Source organism: Lithobates pipiens, unplaced genomic scaffold (genome assembly GCF_037356315.1).
Source record: "Lithobates pipiens isolate NorthernLeopardFrog02 unplaced genomic scaffold, aLitPip1_a1.2 Scaffold_22, whole genome shotgun sequence".
Taxonomy (NCBI): domain Eukaryota; kingdom Metazoa; phylum Chordata; class Amphibia; order Anura; family Ranidae; genus Lithobates; species Lithobates pipiens.
Genome location: NW_027507784.1, coordinates 263111641 through 263138777, shown reverse-complemented (window position 1 = coordinate 263138777; position 27137 = coordinate 263111641). Strand labels below are relative to the sequence as shown.

At 42.3% G+C, this 27137-nt stretch overlaps 1 protein-coding gene across 2 annotated transcripts in view; it reads left to right on the top strand.

Annotated features, from left to right (window-relative positions):
- The window catches only part of EIF2AK1 (eukaryotic translation initiation factor 2 alpha kinase 1), an 81582-nt gene that overhangs the window by 17343 nt on the left and 37102 nt on the right, over positions 1 to 27137 (top strand). Inside the window, exons 2-7 of one of the 2 annotated variants that reach the window (XM_077449032.1) lie at positions 362 to 492; positions 8456 to 8592; positions 15793 to 15830; positions 15919 to 16018; positions 17410 to 17490; positions 20965 to 21064. In XM_077449032.1, coding sequence (XP_077305158.1) covers positions 362 to 492; positions 8456 to 8592; positions 15793 to 15830; positions 15919 to 16018; positions 17410 to 17490; positions 20965 to 21064 — 587 coding nt within the window. The remainder of the gene's footprint in view (positions 1 to 361; positions 493 to 8455; positions 8593 to 15792; positions 15831 to 15918; positions 16019 to 17409; positions 17491 to 20964; positions 21065 to 27137) is intronic. The other variant, XM_077449031.1, reaches the window with a different exon arrangement.

The following is a 27137-nucleotide window of genomic DNA, read 5'->3' as shown; positions in this document are numbered from 1 at the left end:
TGAAGGGACCAGGAGGGTTAGGGAATCGGCAATTGTTGTACTCCCCTTGCAGTAGCACCCCCCCCCCCCCCTCCCTTGTGTTGGCTCTGCGGACCCGAAGGCGTCCGTGGCTTGCACGTGAACAGTGTTTTCAAACGAAAGGAGGGGGGGGGGGGCGGGTTTGACGTAGAGGGCTTAAGAGTTTTACTGGAGCAGTCTCTCCTTAGCTGAAGCAAGGAGGGCACTTAAAGACTGCAAAGGGCATTCCTAATATGGAAAGAAAATTTTTCCCAGCACTAGGCTGAACTTGTATAGCGGCATTATACTGTCAGACTATGTTCAGCACAGTGCATTTTAATAGTGCCTCTGCTTTTGTTCTTAGGACTATGCCAACCAAAAAAGACACCACAAAGACCAAAAAGGTACCAAAGAGTTCATCCCTAGATGCTGGGAACTCCAGTCGTGTCTCCACACTGTCACCCTCACCTAAAATACCAGATATGGCAAGCCAGGGTGAGTCATTGGAACAAATTGGTGGTGTTGCTGCTTCTCCCATCTCAGCCCCTGTATACTTGACTGTAGATGCCTTTTTCCTCCGCCTTGCTGGGCCTAGAGGGAAGATTAGTGGCTTTAATCTCATCCTCCATCCAAATGGATAGGAAGCATGTTAGATCCCCCATCCTTAGACCCTTTGCAAAGGGAACGGTAGGTACAGGATGAGGTGTTACCCTCAGGCGATCAGAGGAAAGACAAAACCATTGACTCCTGTGGAGGAAACAACGGTAGACGAACCCTTTTCAGCCTCACAATCTGAGAAATTGCTGGTACAATCTCTTACGGAGATTGTTCGTTCCACTTTTAAGCTACCCCTAACGGAGTCAGCTCAAAGTTGAGATTCTTCTTTGGATTCCTTTAAAACCTTCACAGCCTTTGGATGCGTTTCCTGTCTATGCATTACTAGAACAGCTTATTTTATGCTAAATGGGATCACCCGGATAAGCATTTTCTCCCTCTAAAGAGATTCTCAGTTCTCTGTCCCATGGAGGAGAAATTCACCAAAAAATGGAATGTACCAGCAGTTGACGCTGCGATTTCCAGTGTGAATAAAAGGCTAACTTGTCCAGTAGACAATGCACAAATGCTTAGCCACTTACCGCCCAAGAATGTCATATGACGTCCTGGATTTTCAGTGGGAATATCTGAATGATGCCTGCAGCTACAGGCATCATTCAGATATCCTTGTTTCCCGCCGGTGATTCTGTGCACCATAAGGACGATCATAGCGGCAGTTCCCGCGCTTGATTGTTCTTACAGGCGATGGGTGGGGACATCCCCGCCGCCATCCAGTGCTTCTCCGTGCGCTCCCGTGCCATCGGAGACCTGGAGAAAGAATCACCCGCTGCCGTATGACGAGCATATGACCTCTGTGGCCAGGATGCGACGTTATGACGTCACGTCTGAGCCGCGGTTGTAAACAAAGCATGAGATTGTGTATTTTTTTTTTTTCCCCCAATCTCATGCTTACCAGCCTGGAGGAGATATGTGGGGATCTTATTGACCCTGCATCTCTCCATAAAGAGGACCTGTCACGAATGATTACTATTACAAGGGATGTTTACATTCCTCGTAATAGAAATAAAAGTGATCAAATTTTCTTCCCTAGGATGTATGCTATATATATATATATATATATATATATATATATATATATATATATATATATATATATATATATATATATATATATATATATATATATATATATATATATAATATAAAATGTTTGGGGATTCTGAGTTATTTTCTAGCAAAAAAAATTGTTTTTTACATGTAGGAGAGGCGTGCCAGAATAGACCTGGTATGGAAGTGGTTAAGGATCCAACAGATTCAAGGTTGGAATTCCTGTAAAAATCCTCTTTTTCTTTGGCAGGTGCCATTACTCAGCCTGCAGTCCCTGCAATAGGCATCTATCAATCCCTAAAGGACCAATTTAGACAGGCCCTTAAAGAGGTTCCTGCAAAACAAGCCTAGGATTTGGCCGAACTACTAAAAGAAAGAAATGTGGTAGGTTTGGCACTGTTCCAGTAAATTAATGCTATTGTGTTATACCCCCTGCAGGTTATACCACTATAGATGGAAAAGGGCACAGAAAATAAACCTACTAAAACAAACTTAATGGGGCCCGGGAATATATATCCCTACTTTACCACATAACTGAGTATAATATGCTCTGAAAAAAATTGCTTTTGTGTGTTTGATCCTCAGCCTGTACTGGACTGCTATACTGTGATTCTTCAATTGGTTACTCCACTCTGTCTGAAAAAATTAAGCTATTTTTAATTGCCCCCTGGGCTAGTGTAAATAATGAATTAAAAGTGAATTAGATTAAGGTGCTTGTGTTACTCTCTGGAGTGTTTCAGTGAATTACAAAATTAATTTAGTTGATTAAACCATGTGCTGATATGATTGCCACTCTGGGCGAATAAGTTGATTCATTTAGGAAAAGTTAATAAATTCAGACTGTTAGACCCTCTGGAATATTTGAGAAAAAAACAGAAACAATTTAAATAAACCACGTGTGCTCATCTAAAGGTGATGATTATGTCAGTTAAACCTGGCTTGTGCGCCAAAACTTCTGGTAAATCCAAAGTAGTGTACAATCAAAAGAATAAGAAACAATTACAACCAAAAGGAATATGTAAATTCAATTAAGGTGCGTATTCTGCTCAATGTAAATAAGACCTTTGTGTGATATATATATATATATATATATATCTATCTTTATCCCTTGTGCAATAACCCACTTCTTAAATATATAAAAAAGGTAAACAAGGTGACTGGTGCTCGAAGAATTATTAAAATAAAAATTATTAGAATAAAATAAAATTAAACAAAGTGAACTTGTGCTCAAAAAAAGTGTCCCGTGATTAAACAACTTTTTCAAGAAAATTTCTTCTCATATGGGTGGTACTTAGTGCTGTGATTCTTATCCGTGCTCCTATTACAAATGCACTCACCAGAGTGCCTCACCCCTCCAGGGGTACTTCACGTTCACAGTATGTGCCACTGTGTAGCAATCTGTGACTCCTGTGTGATGGCGCTAGTTTTACTGGTATCTCATTTGGTCACCACATAAGAGAAAGAAGGGGATGCCCATAGTGTGAACCCATTTTAAAAGGACTTAAAGTTTATTATGGTAATTAATGTACTCACATTTAAGTGGACACATACAAGCGAAACTGAACATAAAACAAGCTATGCCGTCAGACCGGAAGTGATGCAATGCCGTTCTATGCGTTTCCTCATCAGACGTCGACTGGACCGTCCATATTGCTAGACTTCCTGAGTTTACATAGTGTACGGCGACTCCACTGCGCTTGCGCAGAAAAGTTATGGCGGCCATTTTGTTAATGTTTTTGAAGACCGGAGTCCAACACCCGTTTAACCTCTATTTATTGGCCGCTCCTAATACAGATAAGGCAATTAAAGAGGAAATAAACCCTGATGGGTTTACTTCCTCTTTTTTTCCCTGCAAAGGTAAAGCATAATGGACTACTATGCATCGCATAGTAGCTCATTATGTGTCACTTACCTGACACAGGAGCCAGTGAAGTCGCCGCTGATCCCTGTAGTCCGCCGCATCCATCTTGCTGGTGGCGTCTCGCAGCTCCGACCAATGACAGCGGCGAAGCTGCGATGACGTCACTCCCGCGCATGCGCACGGGAGTCGCGTCTCGCAGCTCCGCCGCTGCCATTCGGCGAAGCCGCGATGACGTCACTCCCGCGCATGCGCACGGGAGTCGACAAATTAGGCAAATCCATTCTTGGACTTGCCGCATTTAGTGCGCCTGCGCGCCGCTGTCTACGGTGCCCATTTTCGGGCAAATATCTCCTAAACCATATAGGTTTAGGAGATATTGCTTGGACCTACAGGTAAGCCTTAATCTAGGCTTACCTGTAGGTCAAAGTGGTTTGAAGGGGTTTACTTCCTCTTTAATTCGTACATGCCAAAACCTATTTTGGCGGTGATATCGGGAACAGAAGTCAATTGCCTCTGCATCTGAACTACCAAAAGCATTGTTTTGCCACAGACGCCGTTAAAGATTCTATTCACCAGGCGTCCCGCCTTGCGCTTGTGCTAGTACATATGTGTAGAATCCTGTGGTTAAAAAAATTGGTCAGCCAAAGCACCATGCAAAAAGCTCCTGACTGGTTTTCCCTTTCACGGGGATCGGCGATTTGGGGATGATTTGGACAAATGCATCCAAACGATTTCCAGTGGGAAAAGTACTTTTGCCAGTTAAAGTATAAACACCCTTCATTTAAGTGGACTTTTTCTCCTGCGCCAGGGGCATCTTGATCTAGACAGTGGTGACGGCCTTCGCCGTCAGACTCTAGAGGAAAACCTCAGGGTCAGGCCCAGGCTCAAAAGAAGTCCTGGGGCTGAAAACCTGCAAAACGGAATACTAAAGCCTCATTATGAAGGGGCGTGTCGCTTGCCAGGATGGGGGGGAAGACTTCTACAGTTCTCGTAAGTCTGGCAAGAGGAAATTCAGGACAGATGGGTCATCTCCACGGTAACTCTAGGGTACAAACTGGAATTTCAGGACTTTCCACCATCTCATTTCCTGAGGTCAAACGTTCCCAAAGATCCAGGGAAAAGGCAATGTCTTTTTTTGGACACTAGACCGATTAATGGCTCGGGGGTGATCATACAAATCCCCACAGAAGAGCAAGGTTTGGGGTTTTATTCAAACCTCTTTACAGTACCAAGACCGACTGGAGATGTCAGACCCATTCTAGATCTAAAAATTCTAAATCCGTTTCTAAAGATCTGCTCCTTTTGCATGGAGTCAATCAGGTCAGTGGTTTCTATCCTACAAGGAGAACGTCTGGCATAAATTGACATAAGGGATGCATATCTGCATGTTCCTATATTTCCCAAAGGTTTCTGCGGTTCAAAGTAGAACAGCAGCATTTCCAGTTTGTAGCCTTGCCCTTCGGGCTAGCTATAGCACCCCGGGTGTTTACAAAGTCCTGGCCCCACCTCTAGCCAGGTTAAGGGCACAGGGCATAACAGTCTTGGCATACCTAGATTATCTATTGCTAATAGACCAGTCGGTGGCTCGTTTGGAGCAAAGTGTACGCATTACAACCAGTTACCTGGAAAATCTAGGTTGGATTCTCAACCTAGAGAAGTCTTCCTTAAAACCGCTAAAAAGGCTTGAGTACTTGGGTCTGATCATAGACAGCCCAGAAGAAGGTGTTCTTGCCTCTGGCAAAGATCAACTCCATAAGAGAGCTGGTGCAGATGGGCAGATCACAAGGAGATTCCTCCATTCGCCTTTGCATGCGGTTGTTAGGAAAGATGGTGGCTTCATTCGAAGCGGTTCCTTATGCCCAGTTCCATTTGAGACTGTTGCAAAACCGTATCCTGTCTGCTTGGAACAAGACGATTCAAGCTTTAGACTTGCCAATGCAGCTGTCACTAAGGATGTCCCAAAGCCTCAGTTGGTGGTTGCTAACCCAGAATATGCTGAAAGGAAAATCCTTCAAACCAGTTATCTGGAAGGCTGTAACGACGGAAAACACAACTGTCCAGGAACAGTGGTCAAAGACAGAAAGGCCCTTGTCCATCAACAACCTAGAGATCCGGGCAGCAGGTCTGGCTTTAAAGACCTGGACATTCAGGTTAGGGGGTTGTCTTGTCAGGATCCAATCCAACAATGCCACAGCTGTGGTTTACATCAATCGCCAAGGGGGCACCAGGAGTCTCGCAGCACAGAGGGAGGTAAACCATATCCTTGGGCAGAGAGGAATGTTCCGTGCCCATCAGGAGTTTTCATTCCGTGAGTAGAGAATTGGCAGGTGGACTTCTTTGATCCCTTGGGACTTGAAATTAGTTTTTGTCAGTGTTACAAAAACAGCCATTTGAACCAATACAACACAACATATTCCCTTCGTCCTTCTGACAAGGAAGTTGGTTTTCTTGGTTGCGTTATCCTCAGCCAGGAGGGTTTCGGAATTGGCTGCTTTTTCTTGTAAAGAGCCATACTTGATTATTCACAAGGACAGAGTGGACCCTCGTCCAGGTTTTCTGCCAGAAGTGGTCTCCAGGTTCTTGCCTGAACCAAGATATTGTCCTGCCATCATTTTTTTCCAAAACCATGTTCTAGGGAAGAAAAATCACTACATTGTCTTGATGTGGTGAGATGGGTCAAAGTCTATTTAAAGACGATTGCTCAGATTCGGAAGACTGATGTCTTATTTGTAATGCCAAAGGGTCCTAAGAAAGGACAGGCAGCATCGAAATCAACTGTCGCTAAGTAGTTTTGGCAAAAGTTATAATTCAGGCTTATGATTTAAGGGGTAAGATTCCACCTTTTCAAGTCAAAGCGCACTCTACCAGGGCGGTTAGTGCTTCTTGGGCAGTGCATCACCAGGCTTCCATGGATCAGATCTGTAAGGCTGCAACTTGGTCTTCAGTACATACATTCACCAAGTTTTATCAGGTGAATGTAGGAGGGTATGAGGAAATCTCCTTTTGGGCGCAGTGTGCTGGAGGCAGCAGTATAGGTCCTCAAGCCTGGGAGTGCCCTACGGGTTGTCTCCCTCCCCTCAAATAGCATTGCTATGGGATGTCCCACATAGTGATTACTATGGTGGTCTGTGAAAAAAATAGTACCTCAGTTTTTGTAGCAAAGCAATATGCTTAAACCCCAGAAAGAGGGGTGGAACCTCTGTGTCCCGTGATGTACTCCAAGAAAAGTTTTACAGGTAAGCTGTTATAAAAAGCCTATTATTTTTGTTTATATATTTGCGATATAATATTTTGTGTAAATATTGATTATTGGAAATAAGTAATAGGTGTTGTAAATACCTTTTCTTCCACTTTGATTTCATACAGTTATGTTGTATTCACATGCTACATTTGGATTAAAGGTACACTTTAGTGAAAATTAAAACTGAGACTTTAACCACTTGCCGACCAGCGCACGACGATGCGCGTCGAGGGAATGGCACGGGCAGGCAAATGGGCGTACATGTACGTCCGTTTAAATTTGCCACACTGCCATCGGGAGCGCGCCGCCGGCGGCGTGCTCCCGCGCTGGTCGGGACCTCCGTGAGTCCAGTCGCGGGACCCGCGGACTCGATCGCCGTGGGCATCCCCGCGATCGTCTCACGGAGCGGCCGAATGAAGAAATGCCGTTGTAAACAACATTTCTCCATTCTGCCTAGCAACTAGTGACGCTGATCTCTGCTCCATGTGATTGGAGCAGAGATCAGTGTTCACTAAATGAAAGCCCAACCCCCCCACAGTTAGTAACACACCCCTAGGAACACTTAACCCCTACACTGCCACCCACTGGTTAACCCCTTCACTGCCAGTGTCATTTACACAGGAATCGCTGCATTTATATAGCAGTGATTATTGTATAAATGACAATGGTCCCAAAAATGTGTCAAAAATGTCCGATGGGTCCCCCACAATGTCGCAGTCACAATAAAAATCGCTGATCGCCGCCATTACTAGTAAAAAAAAAAAAAACTAAAAAATTAATAAAAATGCTATAAAACTATCCCTATTTTGTAAACGCTATAACTTTTGCGCAAACCAATCAATAATCGCTTATTGCGATTTTTTTATTTATTTTTTTTAACCAAAAATATGTAGAAGAATACGTATCGGCCTAAACTGAGGGGAAAAAAATGTTTTTTTATATATTTTTGGGGGATATTTATTATAACAAAAAGTAAAAAATAATGCGTTTTTTTTTCAAAATTGTCGCTCTATTTTTGTTTATAGCGCAAAAAATAAAAACCGCAGGGGTGATCAAATACCACCAAAAGAAAGCTCTATTTGTGGGAAAAAAAAGGACGTCAATTTTTGTTTGGGAGTCACGTCGCACGACCGCGTAATTGTCAGTTAAAGCGACGCAGTGCCGAATCGCAAAAAGTGGTCTGGTCTTTGACCAGCAAATTGGTCCAGTCTGAAAGTGGTTAAAGGATGAGTTCACCTTTACAAAAAAAATTAAAAATTTTTTTTTTTTTTTGGAGCGTTTTTCCAGCACAAAAAACACTGAACACTACAAAACAGTTTTTTTTATTTTATTTAATTTTTTTATTTTTTTTAAATGCTAGTGTGCATGGAGCCAAAGCATCACGTTTAATCCGTCTTCCATTGCTTTTGAAAAAAAAAGAAGAAAAAAATCTATAATTTCAGAAAAATAATACAGTATGTTGGGAAAAACTGTAAATGTTATTAAATAGGAAAATTGACACATTCTGAAATGAAAATGAAAATAGGATGAGGAGGGAGGATAGGTGGTGTAAAAACACTGACGACCAGGGTTGTAATGGTGTGATTGCAAAGAGACGTAAATGGATGTTTGGGATCCCTCTCCTGTACAGTAACATAGAAAGTTTTATGAGCGCTTCTTTAACACAATTTGGTGATAATTCTTCTGTTTTCTAGTGCTTTGCCAAACCTTTACAAGAATGGGCCTTCTGACTCCATTTGCCTTCAGTGATGAGTTCAGCTCAGTGAGATTGCAGCACAGCACGGCTATCACAGAACTACTAAAGGCTGCTAAACGGCACATGCACAAAGAGGTATTTTTAATATTATGTAATTCCATTTCAATATTATATTGTGATCCAAATCTACTGGCTAACTACTTTGACTATAAGTCTGATTAGCTAACACAATCACATGTCTTAGTGTCATGAATTAAAGGGCAATCAAAAGCAGTTGAAACCAGTATTCAAGAATGATGGCTTTTAGCCCCAAAGACTTTTGAAGTGACGCACAGTCTTGTGATCCGGACAGTGCTTTGTGTGGCGGCATAACTTATGATGAATATTTTAGGACACAGTGGTGTAGTGGTTAGCACTCTCACCTAGCAGTAAGAAGGGTCGCTGGTTCAAATCCCAACCACGACGCTACCTGCCTGGAGTTTGCATGTTCTCCCTGTGCCTGCATGGGTTTCCTCCGGGTACTCTGGTTTCCTCCCACACTCCAAAGACATGCAGGTAGGTTAATTGGCTTCTGTCCAAAATTGACCCTAGTAGATGAGTGGGGACCTTGTATTGTGGGCTCCTTGAGGGTAGGGACCAATGTGAGTGTGCAATGTACAGGGATAGGGACAATTGTAGACACTCAACTCAGGTTGAACAGGATGGACTGGTGTCTTTATTCAACCTTACTAACTATGAAACTATGAAAGCTGCAATTTTTTATTAGTATTTAAAAGGTACATGCTCTGAAATCATAATTTTCTTTGCTTTTCTCTATGGTCGCCTACAAATCCTAAACAAGCATGCAGCCAGTAAAGTCAGAGTTCACTATCTGCATACTACTGCTTGCCACCATACAATTTTCTTTCTTTTATTTGGACTATCAGTAAACATAAATTGAACACTGGTAAACAAAAATGTATTATATATTACAGCTCAGTTTTCAGTGCTCTCACATTTTTGAATGACAATTCATGCAACACTGTACCCATATAAAATTTTTGTCCTCTTACCCCCCCCCCCCCCCCCCCCACCCCACCCCACACACACAAATAGAGCTCCCCTCCTCACGCTGTACCGATCGGTGAGGGGAGGAGCTGAACCAGACATGCTGCGGTTTGTTGACAACCGATCCTCCATCATTGGACAGAGCGATCATTGTCAAAAGGCTGCTGTCATTGGCCCTTTACCGCGATCCGTGATGCGCCGGGTCCAGTGATTCTGGCGAGCATGGACAGCCATGGGAGCGTGATTCTGGGAGGACGTCATATGACGGCTTCCCAGAGTTATCCGACTGCGCTGTAGCCAATGCTGTTTGTGTTGCTGTAAATGCTTAAAATTAGGTGATTGACAAAAGACTCTTTAACGAGAGGCCTCAAAGCAAAATGAACCGCTGCGCTGGTGTGATGACGTCCTTGGTACGCGTGACGTGTTTCTTGAATATACGCAATGCCATGATCAGACATGTGCGCTCCTTTGTCAAGCTTGCGTGACCATTTTTGTAGCTAATAAAATGTCTTTAAAAGCCTACACTTACAGGCGCTTTTTCTGTTACTTTGTTTCCTTGTTGATTAGAGCCAGCTTCTGCTCCACGGATCAGCTTACCCAAGTGGATGGACTTCTATGAGTCATTGCTTTATTTTCCCCCATCAGCATATTGGACATATTCATTGTTTTTTCTTATTTATTTCCCATGTCTGCATCATGTTACTGCTTTCGGTGTGCTGATGGACAACGTGTAGATCACAACAGGCACTCTGCAGTACTTGGGATGGGTCTTGTATCTCTGGATGTCTGGGTGCCTTTATCCCATCCAGGAGGCGGGCTTATTGGGGTCTGATCTGTGTCGCAGAGCTAGCCAAAGTGCTCCTCCCAATGGACAACCTTCAGAATTCAGCTATCCCTGTCCCCCTTCCTGCGGCCTTGCGTGCACACCCCTGAATGGCGTATATTGCCTGGTGTGACCCTCTGGGTGTCCAAACTCACTCCTTCTTGGGAGGGTGGACCTCTCTACCAGGGCGTTGATCAACAGCAATGCTTTGACCTTCTGTCAACAACCCCTGGCTATGTTCTCATTGGTTTGCAATTTAATCCTCTGGGTTAGCCAATGGGAAAACCTGTTGGTGTCGGAAACCAGAAGGCTTAACATGGGGTTAAAGTGGTTCTCCTTTTATGTTCCTCCTTCCTCCGAAAGTGGCTTTTATGCATCCTGCTTTCCCTTGGCCCACAATCTTCACATCCTGAGGGTATTGCCCTGCGCTCCTTGGATGGGGGATCGTGTCTCTGCCTGCTACGGCTTCCTTTTTGAAGGTTGTACTCTTCTTTTGTGCTCATGGACAGCGCACAGAATGTCTGGCAGCCTCTCATGTCACTATTTCTCACTGGCTTTGGGGGGATTCCTCTCTGACTTGGGGTCTTTTCTTCCTTGTTATGGCACTCTCCACTGGGGTGATTGGTACCACGTTCGTTTTGGCACTCTGCACTGGGATGATGGTGCCTCATAATTGCTCCATCGGGTGCCTGTGTCTTGGGTTTACAAGGCAGCTATGTGGTTGTCTGTGCAAACTTTTGCCATCGTTGTACAAAGTTAATATACTTGCTTTTTCAAATGCTTGTTTTGTCTACAAGGTTGTAGGCCGCTGTTTACCTGCCCTCTTTCAGACACTTGGGAATTCCTTATGGTCAAGAACAGAAGAGCTGTGTTTGTCAATGAACATAAGAGAAAACTGGATTTTTTGTTACTCACTGGGTGGAAGGAAAGAAAATGGCATACTCTATGGGCTCCAAGTTCACCTGTAGAAAAAATATATAAATAATGCCAATTTTTTTGCAGGTAAAATATGCATCATGTTATATTATATTTATTTTAGGAGCCTGGAAAACATTGCACCAGCAATCAGTGGATGCCATGCAGGTCTCCAGCCTGTCTCGGGCAGGCAGTTTTACACTGGCAGGAAAAAAATCTATGAACTACTACCGAGCTCAGCAGCGCCATGGTTCATTGAAAAGTACAAGCCGTCAGCTGCAAAGGCTGTGTCGGTACTTGCAGTTCATAGATTCACAGGGATCTGTGAATTAATGACGCGCCATGTGGGCAAAGCCGCGCTCTTTTGACTTGTATCCTTTAACTCTGCTAGTTGATCCAACACTACCTTCTCCCCAGAATGACAGTGCTGCTGTCCAAGGGGGTGTTCATAACTGGGGAATATTTACTGTTGAGGACCCCCTGCTGGTTAAAGAGAGAACGGAGGCTGCCTATTCTATTTGATGTGCCTATTTTCCTCAAAGTAGAGGTGAGAGTTCTGGGAGCCCATATCCTTTCCTTTCTACGTGAATATGTTTTAACCACTTCCTCTCTGAGTTGAGTCTATCAGAATACCTTTGGTGCTGTTGAATATACCTAAAGACTTGCTATATGGACAGATTTTGAACTATCTTTTTGTATATTTATTTATTTAAGCATTAGCACTTTTATTATCATATTTTGTATTTGCGCAGGACCACTATTTATTTTATTTTATTGTCCCTGATCCACTGTCACCAGTAGATGTAAAAAAAAACAAACTTGTGAAAAAAAAACTCCCAAATTTTATTTATTTTTCAATGCCTCTTACTCGCCATACTATTCCTACTAGCCTTGGACTGTCTACCCCTCAAAAATGAGTAATTTGTACTGTTCTTTTAGGGCTTCAACAAATGAGATGGGCCGTCAGTACATCAGGATTGATACATTTTTAAATATGCAGTTGTGCTCATAAGTTTACATACCCTGGAAGAATTTGATTGCTTGACCATTTTTCAGAGACTGTGAATGATAATACAAAACATTTCTTTCACTCATGGTTAGTGTTTGGCTGAAGTCATTTATTCAGTCAACTGTGTTTACTCTTTTTAAATCATAATGGCAACAGAAACTACCCAAATGACGACCCTGATCAAAAGTTTACATACCCTGCTGATTTTGGCCTGATAACATGCACACAAGTTGACACAAAGAGGTTTGAATGGCTATTAAAAGTAACCATCCTCACCTGTGATCTGTTTGCTTGTAATTAGTGTGTGTGTGTGTGTGTGTGTGTGTGTGTGTATAAAATGTCAATGCGTTTCTGGACTCCAGACAAACCCTTGCATCTTTCATCCAGTGTTGCACTAACGTTTCTGGATTCTGAGTCATGGGAAAAGCAAAAGAATTGTCAAAGGATCTGCGGGAGAAGATAGTTGAACTGTATAAAACAGGAAAGGGGTATAAAAAGATATCCAAGGAATTGAGAATGCCAATCTGCAGTGTTCAAACTCTAATCAAGAAGTGGTAAATGAGGGCTTCTGTTGGAATCAAAGCACGGTCAGGTAGACCAACTCAAATTTCAGCCACAACTGCCAGGAAGTTTGTTCCGGATGCAAAGAAAAACCCACAAATAACTTCAGGTGATATGCAGGACTCTCTGAAAAAATGTGGTGTGGCTGTTTCAAGATGCACAATTAAGGAGGCACTTGAAGAAAGATGGGCTGCATGGTCAAGTTGCCAGAAGAAAGCCATTACTATGCAAATGCCTCAAAGTATCCCACATACAATATGCCAAACAGCACAGAGACAAGCCTCAAACCTTCTGACACAGTCATTTGGAGTGATGAGACCAAAATTTAGATTTTTGGCCACAACCATAAACACTACATTTGGAAAGGATTCAACAAGACCTATGATGAAAGGTATGGCGGTGGATCGCTGATGTTTTGGGGATGTGTGAGCTACAAAGGCACAGAAAATTTGGTCAAAATTGTTGGAAAGGTGAATGCAGTATGTTATCAAAAAATATTGGAGGAACATTTGCATTCACCAGCCAGAAAGATGTGCATGGACCGTACTTGGACATTCCAACATGACGATGATCTTAAGACATAAGGCCAAGTCAACCTGTCACTGGCTACAGCAGAATAAAGTGAAGGTTCTGGAGTGGCCATCTCAGTCTCCTGACCTCAATATCATTGAGCCACTCTGGGGAGATCTCAAAACGTGCCGTTCATGCAAAACAGCCCAATAATTTACAGGAACTGGAGGCTTTTTTGCCAAGAGGAATGGGCAGCTTTACCATCTGAGAAGATAAAGAGCCACATGCAAAAATACAACAAAAGACTTCAAGCTGTCATTGATGTTAAAGGGGGGAAATACACGGTATTAGGAACTGGGGTATGTAAACTTTTGATCAGGGTTATTTGGGTAGTTTCTGTTGCCATTATGATTTAAATACAGTTGATTGATAATAAATGGCTTCAGCCAAACACTAACCATGAGTGAAAGAAATGTTTGTGTTATCATTCATATTCTCAGAAAAATGGACAAGAAATCATAAATTCTGCCAGGGTATGTAAACCTATGGGCACAATTGTATATGCCATAGTTTGTAGACTCTTTAACACAGACTAAATATATACTGATTTTTTTTTTTTTACCAGAAATGTAGCAGAATACATTTTGGATTAATTGCAAAATTTCTATAGCAAAAAGTACAAAACCCAGTGGTGATTAAATACCACCAAAAGAAAGTTCAGATTTTATGAAAAGAAATTATAAATGCCATTTGCGTACAGTGTTGCATGACCAAGCAATTGTCAGTTAAGGTAGCACAGTGCTAAATAGCAAAAAATGCCATGGTCATGAAAGGGGTAAAACCTTCCAGAAATCAAGTGGTTAACTTTTTATAAAAGACAGATTTCAATTAACGAATATAACATGTGAAAATGGTTTATTAGCTCTTGACCTATAGATAGGAGTGTGAGCATTTATATAGTAAACGTGTAAAATGTGATTCCACACACTTTTGTGTTGATTTTAGGGTTCTTTGTACCCCCTTTAATTTTCTGTGTTGTGGATAATGGCAATAAAACAGTTGCCACTTAGAAGTATAAGCTATGCAAATATAATTTCCAGCCATCAAACTCTGTAAAAACAAGAAGACATCCTTGGGCACTCACATCTAGTATGTGGTTCTCACACTGCATCAACAGCACCTGTCTAAGCAGGACCTCTGTCTTACTACAGCCTTGTTCTTTTCTGGAGCAGGCCCAAATGTAGTCTAATTTGCTCCTGCCTGTCGGGCCCTTTCACTGCAGAAACTCCAGTTTTCCAGTACTCGCATCAGCAATAAAGGAAGATTCTGTAAATTTGTCTAGAATTGTTTTTGAAGTAAACCTGCGGAGTAGAAATGTATAAAAGGTGCAGACTCTGGGGCTATCTTCACCCTGAATTTACTACTTGGTGAGTTAACCACTTACAGAGTGGGAGAATTTTCAGACTGCTTGTGGCACATCGGTGATGTATTGGGTTAAATGAATTCCGCTCCCATATTTGTATTGCGACAGCTGTCATTTAAAGTGATTGTAAACCTAGTTTTACCACTTGCACCTACAGGTAAGCCTATACTAAGGCCCCTTTCACACTGGGGCGGTTTTCAGGCGCTACATCACTAAAAATTGCGCCTGTGTAGTGCCTGAAAAAACTGGCCCCCGAGGGCTTTCACACTGGAGCAGTGCGCTAGCAGGACGGTGAAAAAAGTCCTGCTAGCCGCATCTTTGGCGTGATGAAGGGAGCGGTGTATTCACCGCTCCTAGACCGCTCCTACCCATTAAAATCAATGGGACAGTGCGACTATACCGATGGCAAAGTGCCACTGCAACTGCGCTTTTCGGGCAGTTTTAACCCTTTTTCGGCCACTAGCGGGGGCTAGCAGCCGCAGACCGCCGCTAAAACGACGGCAAAGCGCCGCTAAAAATAGCGCCGCTTTACCGCCGACGCCTGCACTGCCCCAGTGTGAAAGGGGCCTAAGGTTTACCTGTAGGATACTGTATATATCTCCTAAACCTGCAAGGTTTAAGATATATTTACCATATACGAATGTGCCGACATCATCAGCGCATGCGCTGTGAAGAAACGGCCCTCTATGCCGTTTCTTCACTAGCAAGTGACTGACAGCTCCTGTGCGCATGCGTGGGAGTGAGGTCAGGGGACTCCAGCTAGTCACAGAGCCGGAGTCCGTGGCCCCAGAAGAAAGAGGGGCGAAGATGTATGCGGCCACCAGCGGTAACAATGCAGGCTTCGTTTGCAGGTACTAGCCCATTATGCTTTTATTTGCAGGGGTAAAAAAAGGAGGTAAAACCCATCAGGGTTTACATCCTCTTTAAGTGTTGGAAACAGTATCCTTCACATCTAATGTTGATACTGCTATCTGTTTTCATTAAGTCACTTTGATACATGAAAGCCAACTTTTTCACGTAGTTCTTAACCTGTGTTATTATTTGTAGGAAATAATCAATGGTGACCTAAATCTACATTTGAACAGGTAAGGAACCTATATTCATTAGCAAATCTGGAACTTCTCATGAACTCCGTTAACTAATTTGGATACTTTTTTTTTTTTTTTTTTTTAGGGCAAAGGATGTGCTTGCCGAGGCACAGACTTCTCGTTACTTGAATGAGTTTGAAGAAATTGCTCAGCTTGGGAAAGGTGGATATGGAAAAGTCTACAAGGTACAGCTAGTATATCTGTAATTATCTGTAATTATATATCTGTAATTTTCTCTTTTTATTTAATTTTAAAGATTGGTCACCCTTATAAAATAAAGCTCAAACAATGCGCTTGTTCCAATCTGGTCCATTCCTCCTCTGCTGTCATATTCAGGATAGAGAATGGATGTTCTTCTAGAGATGATGATGGGATGGACTTCCTGCATCCTCTTATATGTTGGGTGTTGTTACCAATTCAAGTTAATTGCCAAGGAGGCCTGTCTGCCTGATGGATTATCAATTATTTTGCAGCAGGAGGCACAATTGGAGACCCCAGCAAAAAAAAATCTGCTGCAGGAATGCCCAAGATTTAAGAAGTTAGTGGGTGGGTCTGCCCAGTGTGTCCACCCTTAAAGAGGAAGTAAACCCTAATGGGTTTACTTCCTCTTTGATTCCCTGCAAAGGTAAAGCATAATGGACTAATATGCATCGCATAGTAGTCCATTATGTGTCACTTACCTGACACAGGAGCCAGCGAAGTCACCGCTGCCCCCTTGTTTATGGAGCCTCCATCTTCTCGGTGGGTCTCGCTGCTCCGGCGCTGTCATTCGACGAAGCCTCGATGACGTCACTCCCGCGCATGGGAGCCGCCACTCACGGCATATCACCGTTGATAGCGGTAGTCTTTTCCTGGTACCCTTAACCACTTGCTGACCGCCTCACACAGATATACTGTGGCAGAATGGCACGTACAGGCAAACTAACGTACCTGTACGTTGCCCTTTAAGAGGCGGCCTACGGGCGCACACGCCCGCAGCAAGCTCCGTTAGTCGGATCGCTGGTCCCACGGACTCGATGTTACCCGCGATCGTCTCACAGAGAGAACGGGGAGATGCTAATGTAAACAAGCATCTCCCCCCGTTCTGCCTAGTGACAGTGGCTAGGCTCCCAATCACCCCTGTGAACGGGAGCAGAGATCAGTGACGTGCCACATGTGGGCCCCCCCCCCCCCACAGTTAGAATCCCTCCCCAGGATACACTTAACCCCTTAACTGCCCCCTAGTGGTTAACCCCTTCATTGCCAGTGTAATTTACACAGGAATCAGTGCATTTGTATAGCACTAATTGCTGTATAAATGACAATGGTCCCAAAAATGTGTCAGAAATGTCCGATGTGTCTACCATAATGTTTGCAGTCACAATAAAAATCACTGATTGCCGCCATTACTAGTAAAAAGAAAATGATTAATAAAAATGCCATAAAACTATCCCCTATTTTGTAAACGCTATACTTTTGCGAGGATCTCACTTTTTTGGTTTCAATCATCATCTATACAAGACAGCAAATTCAACACTGCACCTGCTAGAATGATGTTATGTAACTATACTTAGAATTTTTTATTTATTTTTTGTAGGTCCGTAACAAGCTGGACGGCCAGTTTTATGCAATAAAAAAAATTCTGATTAAGAAGGTGTCACGCAGAGATTGTAAAAAGGTATGTTTCATAGGGCAGAGTGTGTTAATGGTGGATGAGGGAATGAGACTGTGAACTAGAGCAGTGGTCATCAACCCTTTCCTCAGGGCCCACTAACAGGCCAGGTTTGCAAGATAACTGAAATACATCACAGGTGATATTTGCTGCTCAGTGATTGCAGTATTCTAGTCTGCATCTCCAATGCAGTACCATAAAATAAAGAATTCATTGCAGTCATGAGTCATCGGGTTTCAACATTTAGGGACATGCAGGAACCCATTCTTCCAGTGAAGTGGCTCTACACTTTAGTGCCCTGTGTAACCAGCCTACCTATTGGACAGTAAATTAGCAACGTGATGAAGTGGAATGCCTTCAGGACTGCACCCATATTAGGTGGTGAAAATAATATGCATGGTTGGATGTGAGTACTAGAGTTGGCAGTAGACTGTTGGCTTTAGCTACAGTGCCTTGCAAAAGTTTTCACCCCCCTGGCAGTTTTCGTGTTTTGTTGCCTCACAACCTGGAATTAACATGGATTGTTTGAGGATTTGCATAATTTAATTTACAGAACATGCCCTCAACTTTTTTTTTTTTTTTTTTTTTTTTTTTTTTTTTTTTATTGTGAAGCAAACAACAAATAGGACAAAATAACAGAAAAAGTCAATGTGCATAACTCTTCAGCCCCCCTAAAGTCTATACTTTGTAGAGCCACCTTTTGTGGCTATCACAGCTCCAAGTCTATTTGGATAAGTCTCTATGAGTTTGCTACATCTTACCACTGGGATTACTGCCCATTCCTCCTTGCAAAACTACTCCAGCTCCTTCAAGTTGGATGGTTTGCGCTTGTGAACAGCAATCTTTAAGTCTAACCACAGATTTTACATGTTTTCCCTTAAATCACTCAAGTAGCAGTGTGTTTGGGGTCATTGTCCTGCTGGAAGGTGAACCTCCGTCCTAGTCTCAAATCACACACAGAGTGGTACAGGTTTTGCTCAAGAATATCCCTGTATTTAGCACCATCCATCTTTCCCTCAACTCTGACCAGTTTCCCAGCCGCGACTGCTGAAAAACATCCCCACAGCATGATGCTGCCACCACCAGGATGTATTCTTTTGGTGATTTGATGTGTTGGGTTTGTGCCAGACATAGCGTTTTCTTTGGTGGCCAAAAAGTTCAGTTTTAGTCTCATTAGACCAGAGCACCTTCCTCCATACATTTTGTGAGTCTCCTACATGCCTTTTCGCAAATTCAAAACGTGCCATTTTTGTGTTTTGCTGAAAATAATGGCTTTCTTCTGGCCACTCTGCCATAAAGCCCAACTCTATTGAGTGTATGGCTTATTGTCGTTCTATGTACAGATACTCCTGTCTCTGCTGTGGAACTCTGCAAGGTTACCTTGGGTCTCTGTGCTGCCTCTCTGATTAATGCCCTCCTTGTCTGGTCCATGAGTTTTGGTGTGCGGCTGTCTTTTGGCAGGTTTGCTGTTGTGCCATGTTCTTTCCATTTGGTTATGGTAGATTTGATAGTGCTCCTAGAGATCATCAAAGATTTGGATATTTTTTTTTTATAACCTAACCTTGACTTGTACTTCTCAACAACATTGTCCCTTACTTATTTGGAAAGTTATAATTTAAGAGGGAAGTTTCAGGAAAAAAAACTTTTATTTTAAATTAACCACTTTGAAGTAAAATAATGGTCAGTGAGCATCATGTGGTAGTGCCCATCTGCAGCCTCAATGCAGCCTGATCTGTGCCCATCTGCAGAATGATCTCCCCCATCAATGCAGCTCGCCATCTCTCCTTGCAGGAAATCGCTAAGCCGTCATCCGTTTTACTTGGCTCTCAGTCGGCAGTCACATACACAATCCCGCCTCCGCCATCGGCATTGGACCAGCTCCTGTTATAGACAGAACGCTGATCCAATGCCGGTGGCGGAGGAGGTACTCTGTGTGTGACATTAGAGCCAAGTGGAGAGGCGATGACTGCTCGGTGACTTCAGGTACTCTTCCCCCTCCTTCCCCCTCCGAGGTACGATGTCAGCGTATAACACGCACCCGTGGTTTTCCCCTTTTTCGATAAATACGGTATATATTCTAATTTTACTTCACCAACTTAGACTTACTTACTTATTTGTGTACTGATCCATCACATATAATTCAGATTAAAAAAAAAATTTAACTAAAGGCTGTAATGCAACAAAATAGGTAAAAAGCCAAGGGGGTGAATACTTTTGCAAGGCACTGTAAAACTTTCAAGCAGGCCCATAGCCTTTTCAGCAGATGGCAGGGTCCGGATATTGGAGACCTGCTATCTGTCAGGTACTTGGACGCCTGCTTCTAATCCTATTGGTGAGTTAAATAAACTGCCTTCAAGACAGTTGTGTATTTGCCAGTTCTGTAGCAGGTTGTGGCACTTACCCAAGTTTAGGGTGTGCAGACGAGACCTTTGATAACGTTTACCCACAATCAGTTACTGGTGTTTACTAAATTAAAGATTTGGTGATACAAGTAATCAGTATGGTCAAACATATGATGCATAATCGGTGCATAAGGATGGATATATGAAACAAAAAAACTCCAATTACTTGCAAGTGAGGAATCAGGTAGGTACTTTAAAATGGAAACCATTAATGATAACCCTTCAGTGTAGTCTCTTCCACAGAAATCACGAGCATGTATCCATTGGATCATTAGGCCCAGCATTGCAGGCTGACCCAGCCTCTCAGAAATACACCAAGTAATCTGGGGCCGTTTCAGCTCCTCCCCGCAAGAACTAACCACCTTCATGCGAGCTCTCTCGCATGGTGGTTAGTTTTTGCGGGCGTGCTTTCGTTATACGACCGGCGGCTATAGCCGCTCACTGTATCACTCGGCCCCGCCCCGGCTCGCTGCGTCATTGGATGTGATTGACAGCAGCGAGAGCCAATGGCTGCGCTGCTTTCAATCCATCCACTCTAGCCAATCAACGGCCAGGCTGAGCGGTGAAGAGGACATCGGCGCGAGTGCGCAGCAGGTGAACAGGCTCAGGTAAGTAAAACGAGGGGGCTGAGGGGGGCGGTATTGTCGGTTGTTTTTTCACCTTAATGCATAGGATGCATTAAGGTGAAAAAACGCGACCCTTTACAACCCCTTTAATTAGCGCAGCACTTATATACCCATATTTTTAAAGGTGACTTGGTCACATTGTGCTTGCGGCTTTGATTTTTAGGCTGTTGTGTAAATTTATTCACTTATAAATTGAAGACTATCACTACTACTGCTATTACTAAACTAGCAAACAGATATTCACTAAAACCTGAAGTCCTCATACCTAAATTGTCCCTTTTCCCAAGTTTTTTTTTTTTTTTCTTTTAAACTTGCTAAATACAGCTGGGGGGTGGATGGATAGTTGGAGAGCTAGCTTAATCAGAGTCTGGAATAAAACTGTCCTTTAAAAAAATATATAGTGTTGTAAGTCTTGCTGCAGTTTGCTGATGGATAGCCTTTATCTGTACCAGGTTCTTCGTGAAGTTAAGGTGTTGGCTGGCCTGCAGCATCCCAATATTGTTGGCTACAATACAGCCTGGATGGAACATGTTAAGCCACCACACTCAAAATGTAAGTGATATTAACTTTTTTAGTAATTCATTACGATAAGAGACTCTGTTGCTGATCTGAAAAAAAAAATAAGGCCCAAACATGCTCTAAAAGAAGATTGGTTAAAGGAGTTGTAAAGGCAAAGGGTATTTTATCTGTCTTTACAACTCCTTTGCATTAAGATAAAAAAGCCTGTGTGTAGCACCCTCCCCAGCACGCCCTAATTACTTACCTGACCTCCATCTCTCTCCAGTGATGTCCATGAATGTCTAGGTTGTCCGGGACACTCCTGATTGACTGAGACACTGCAGCGGCGCCATTGGCTCCCGCGGCTGTCAATCAAACTCAGTCAGCCAATCAGGGGAGAGAGGGTGAAGGCCTGGTCGGGGCTCCGTGTGCCCCCTGTGACTCTGCTCCAGTGTTCCTGTAGGAAGATACTGACTGTGGGGGCACTCGATAGGAGGGAGGGGCCAGGAGCAGCAAAGAGGGACCCAAGTTTTTTTCTGTTGAGCCCAAAAACGAACAGATTCTTTCATCTGCACAAATAAGGTATTTCAACTTGTCCATTCAACAGAAGTCAGTCTCGTGATCAATATCTGTAAAAAAGGGAGGGCCGCAAACTGATTGAAATTTGTCTAGTCCCTGCTGAAGCGGCCAAAGTTTAAACCAGCTTTATACTAACCTATCCTACAGACAGCGACTAGCAACTTTGCTGAGATCAAGGGCTATGGCTGTTGCTGGCATCTGACACCATGTGTGTCAAATGACTATTCCCCTGCTGAGTGCCTTGTTTCTATCTGCTTGATGCTACCTTACTACGTGTCTTGTAATAAGGATTTCAATGTAATTAAAACTTAATGTGATTGTAGCCGTATTAGTGCAATTGTGACAGAGAAAATTGAGTACTGTCCGTGATACTTTTTTTATTTGCACTAACCTACAATTTTTCAGGACAAGCTTTCGGGTATGTCCCCTTCTTCAAGGTCCAAGCAGTACTGATTTACAAATTTTTAAGCAGAATGTAAAAACAAAACAAACAAAAAACACCTCTGAGGGAAAGAAGAGAAAAAAAAAACAACAAAAAAAACACATACAAATCAATGGCAATAAAGATAAGTTAGGTGTCCGTTTAATAAACTGTGATAGGCTGAGATCAGGATGATCTCTGCTTATCTCAGAGCATTGCAGGTTTAATATACCGAGATGAGTGCTGGAGAACTATTTTTTCTCTTCTCATCTCAGAACACAGAACGGCTGCATTGACTGCAACAGAAACGGCATGTTTAGTAAACAGAGATGCCACTTTATCTCTGTGCTTCTCTTTCAAGTTCTCCTTTCTGGCTTCTCCAGCCCAGAGGTGGAGATAGCAGGAGATCTCTGCCAGAGAATAGCTTCTTCCTTCTCCCGTGGCCAAAAATGAAAGTAAAAACGTTCTTAACTGCCGTGAAAAATACACCAACAGCAGGTTACAATTACATTAACTATACAATTACACACAGAGATTATATATATATATATATATATATATATATATATATATATAATCTGTGTGTGTATATATTTACATTTGTGTGTGTATATATATATATTTTCAAAAAACTCACGGAACGGATCGTTCCTGGGATCAGAGTCACGGATTGGATCATTTTTCGGATCAGCAAATAATAATTGGCTGAGCATGACTGGGTATTACCGAGTATGGCTGGGTATTACCGAGTATGGCTGGGTATTGGCTGGGTATTGGCAGGGTATTGGCAGGCTATGGCATAGTATTGGCATAGTATTGGCATAGTATTGGCATGGTATAGCACTATTGGCAGGGTATTGGCAGGGTATTGGCAGGGTATTGGCAGGGTATTGGCACGGTATTGGCAGGGTATTGGCAGGGTATTGGCAGGGTATTGCAGAGTATTGGCACGGTATTGGCAGGGTATTGCAGAGTATTGGCACGGTATTGGCACGGTATTGCAGAGTATTGGCACGGTATTGCAGGGTATGGCACGGTATTGGCACAGTATTGGCAGGGTATTGGCAGAGTATTGGCACGGTATTGGCAGGGTATTGCAGAGTAGTGGCAGAGTATGGAGGGATGACTGTGACTGCAGTTGTTACAGAGCAGCGCTGTGGACACTACAGATCCAGCCCACAGCGCTGCTTCTATCCGATCTCTCCCCTCCACTTTACAGAAGGGAGAGAGGAACCGGCATTTGTTTACAAGTGATCGCTCCATCATTTGACAGAGCGATCAAATCGTAAACTGCTGACGGGTGCACCAAGATAGCTGCCGCTCCAGAGCTAGGCCGAAGCCGTGACCTTTCCTAAGGCCGAGACCGCGGATCGCTGCGTGTGCCGATCCGAACAGGGTGACCCATTCGAATCACGGATCAGTGACGATCTGTTGCACCCCTAATATATATATATATATATATATATATATATATATATATATATATATATATATATATATATACACACTCACACAGATATACACATATATATATATATAAAGGCAGTGTTGTGGCTACAGAAGTACAACTGATGCTGTAATTTTGACAGCTGCGCAGATGATGCATTGCTGATAACGCAAGGTGGCTGTAAAATTAAGAGCATCAGATGAGTCCAGTACACACTGCGTTTGCATAAGTGTATATGTTAATACGCCTGTGTGAAAAACGCCATATATACTTTACACATACACACACACACACACACATTTTATTTTTTATTATTATGTATTTATTTATTATTATTTTAATTGTTAATTTAATATTTTTATTGTTATGCTTTTTTTAAATTACTTTAAACTATTTAATATATATATATATTGTTTTTATATGAATGGTGCATATCTGCATGACAAATAGGGTACTATCATTTCAGAATACACCATTCGCATAAATATGCACATATGTTATGTATTAATTAGAATGTTTTACAGTTATGGGGTGTCTTTTTATTGGGTAGGGGGATTATATCTTTATTATTAACTTAATATGTGCAGTGTATGTGGAGTGCTTCTTATTTCACTTTGGGATTCTGATACTGAAATCTCCTGAGCTATTGTGAGATTACAGAAACAGAAGCCGTTCAAGATTCTCAGAGCGTTTGTAGATCACTTCTATTCTCAGTGGGAGAAGTGATCTACATGATATATTAAACTGCCACATGGGTGAGAACAAATATCTCAGAGAAGAGCAGAGAACTCGAGAGATGTAAAATATCAAAATATACTAAACGGACACCTTAGTGAGATAAGACAGAGGGAGAGCTATGGAATGGAGGGGGGGTTGCTAGTCACAGAGGGGGTTGTAAAACTTTAGTATAATGAGTAAGGAAACCTATATCTAAATTCAGGCCATTATTTTTTGTGTCAAAAAGAATTATCATTCATAGTTCAAAGGTTTTCCTTTCCTGGATAGTTCTGAAATTCCCTTTAAGAACTAAAACATTGAGGTCTTCTATAGTGTGGTCCGGTTGTGAGAAGTGATGTCCCACAGGTGTACATAAACTGTCTTCTTTATGTTCCTTGATGGTATGTCTGTGTAAATTCATCCTTGTTTGCAACTTCTGTCCTGTTTCACCAACATAAGATCCTTTGCTGCACCTTTTGCATTGGATGAGGTACACAACATTGCTGGAGGTACAGTTGTAAGATCCCATGATATTGAAGGTCCGAAGGTGTGACACTTTTGGATAGATTGACCTGGTTGCATAGTTTTCAGCGTTTTTTATTGCAGGGTTTGCTTCCATTATTTGTGACTTCATAATCGGAGTGAAGTTTCCTGCTGATTAGTTTGTGTCTGAGGTTGGGTGGTTGTCTGAAAGCCAATAATGGGGGTTGTTGGAATATTCCTTTCAGAGTGTCATCCTCTGTTATAATGGGTTGTAAATCTTTGATTATCTTTTTGAACCCTTCTAGTGCTGGTTTGTATGTGGTGACTAGAGGTACTCGGTTATTTGTTTTTTTCTCTGTGTATTGGAGGAGATTTTCTCTTTGGATTTTCAAGGCTGTGTTTATGCTGTTGTTGATGGTTTTCTCTTTGTAACCTTTCTTGTGGAAGGAGTCTGCCAGTGTTCTGAGATGTTTATCTCTGTCTTCTGGGTCTGAACAAATTCGGTGGTATCTGATGGCCTGGCTGTGTATGATGGGAAACAATCCGGAAACAAAATCAGTTGATGTTTGAAACCTCAGCACCATTGGACCCTACAAGCATCAACCAAATTAAGAATGAAATTGAAACCTTACAAAGACAACTGCAAAAACTTGCCATGAACAGGAAGGCAAAAAAACTCCAAAAGCTACACCAAGAGCAGACCTTTTGGATACAACCTAAACAACAAAAAACAAACACAACTTCTACAACTCCTGCTATCAGCTAATTGAAACCCGATCCAGAATCCCATGGTATCCCTTGTATAAATGCTGACTTGACAGAAAATATGGATATAACAGAGGAACTCGGAATCATAAATTTGTCAAATCATAAACTTTTTACACCAGAAACAGTCCTCTCCAAAGGCTTCACATTCTGCCCAACCACCAAATTGGATAATTTACAGGTATGGTCAGATATGGAGTAATTCTTTAGGAGACTAAGGCTCAAATAATTTTTTCACAGTAATAAAAGGAATCCTAAGACAATAGGAGGTGACAAAAAGAAAAAGAACAGCAATTTTACACCCTCACAAGGACGCAACCCCAAACTGGATACCTATATTGACAGCTTCAGGCTACGAGCTACATCCCTGCTATCCACCCAGCAAAAGAAAATATTATACAACCTTTCACCACTGGAGCGAAGAGCTGTACATGATCTGCACAATAATCAGGCCATAACCATCAAACTAGCAGATAAAGGGGGAGCAGTCGTTGTGATGGATACAGACAAATATATACAAGAGGGCCAGAGGCAAATACTACTTACTACAAAAAACTGGAATATGATCCGACCCAGGATTTTACTAAGCAATTAAAAGATCTCATACCAAGCCACCTACATTCAGAACTCATCAATGCAATTCCGGATAACCCAGAAATTGGAGACTTCTACATGCTGCCCAAGATTCACAAGCCAGGAAATCCAGGCAGACGCATTATAACAGGTATGAATACACTTACCGAACATATCTCAGGCCTTGTAGAAAACATGTTAAAACCTTTTAGTCATGAACACTGCGAGTTTCCTACAAGACACCACTGATTTTCTGAACAAGCTTAACAATATACAACAATTACCATCAAATACACTTCTAGTCACCATGGATGTAGAATCTCTGTACAGTAACATCCCTCACAAGGATGGGTTGTCGGCATGTCACAGATTCTTATCATCCTCACCAAACCAGAAATACACTGCTGAAGATGTGACACAGCTCATCGAATTCATTCTTACACACAACTACTTCACTTACAATAATGACATATATCTCCAGTGTATGGGTACTGCTATGGGTAGCAAAATGGCACCCCAATATGCAAACTTATTTATGACTGACCTGGAGGGCAAATTTCTGAACAGCATACAACAAAAGCCATACAGATATTATCGATATCTTCATGATATGGACTGAAGGTGAAGAAAATCTAAACCAATTCTTCTCATTGATCAACACTTTTCACCCATCTATTAAACTAAAAATGGATTATTCAAACACACATGTCAACTTCCTAGACACCACAGTATACATCAGGGATCACAAGCTTCACACGTCGATATACAGAAAACCGACTGACCGATGCAGCTATCTTCACAGTTCCAGTTTTCACCCACAACACACTAAACGGGCCATCAGATACCACCGAATTTGTTCAGACCCAGAAGACAGAGATAAACATCTCAGAACACTGGCAGACTCCTTCCACAAGAAAGGTTACAAAGAGAAAACCATCAACAACAGCATAAACACAGCCTTGAAAATCCAAAGAGAAAATCTCCTCCAATACACAGAGAAAAAAACAAATAACCGAGTACCTCTAGTCACCACATACAAACCAGCACTAGAAGGGTTCAAAAAGATAATCAAAGATTTACAACCAATTATAACAGAGGATGACACTCTGAAAGGAATATTCCAACAACCCCCATTATTGGCT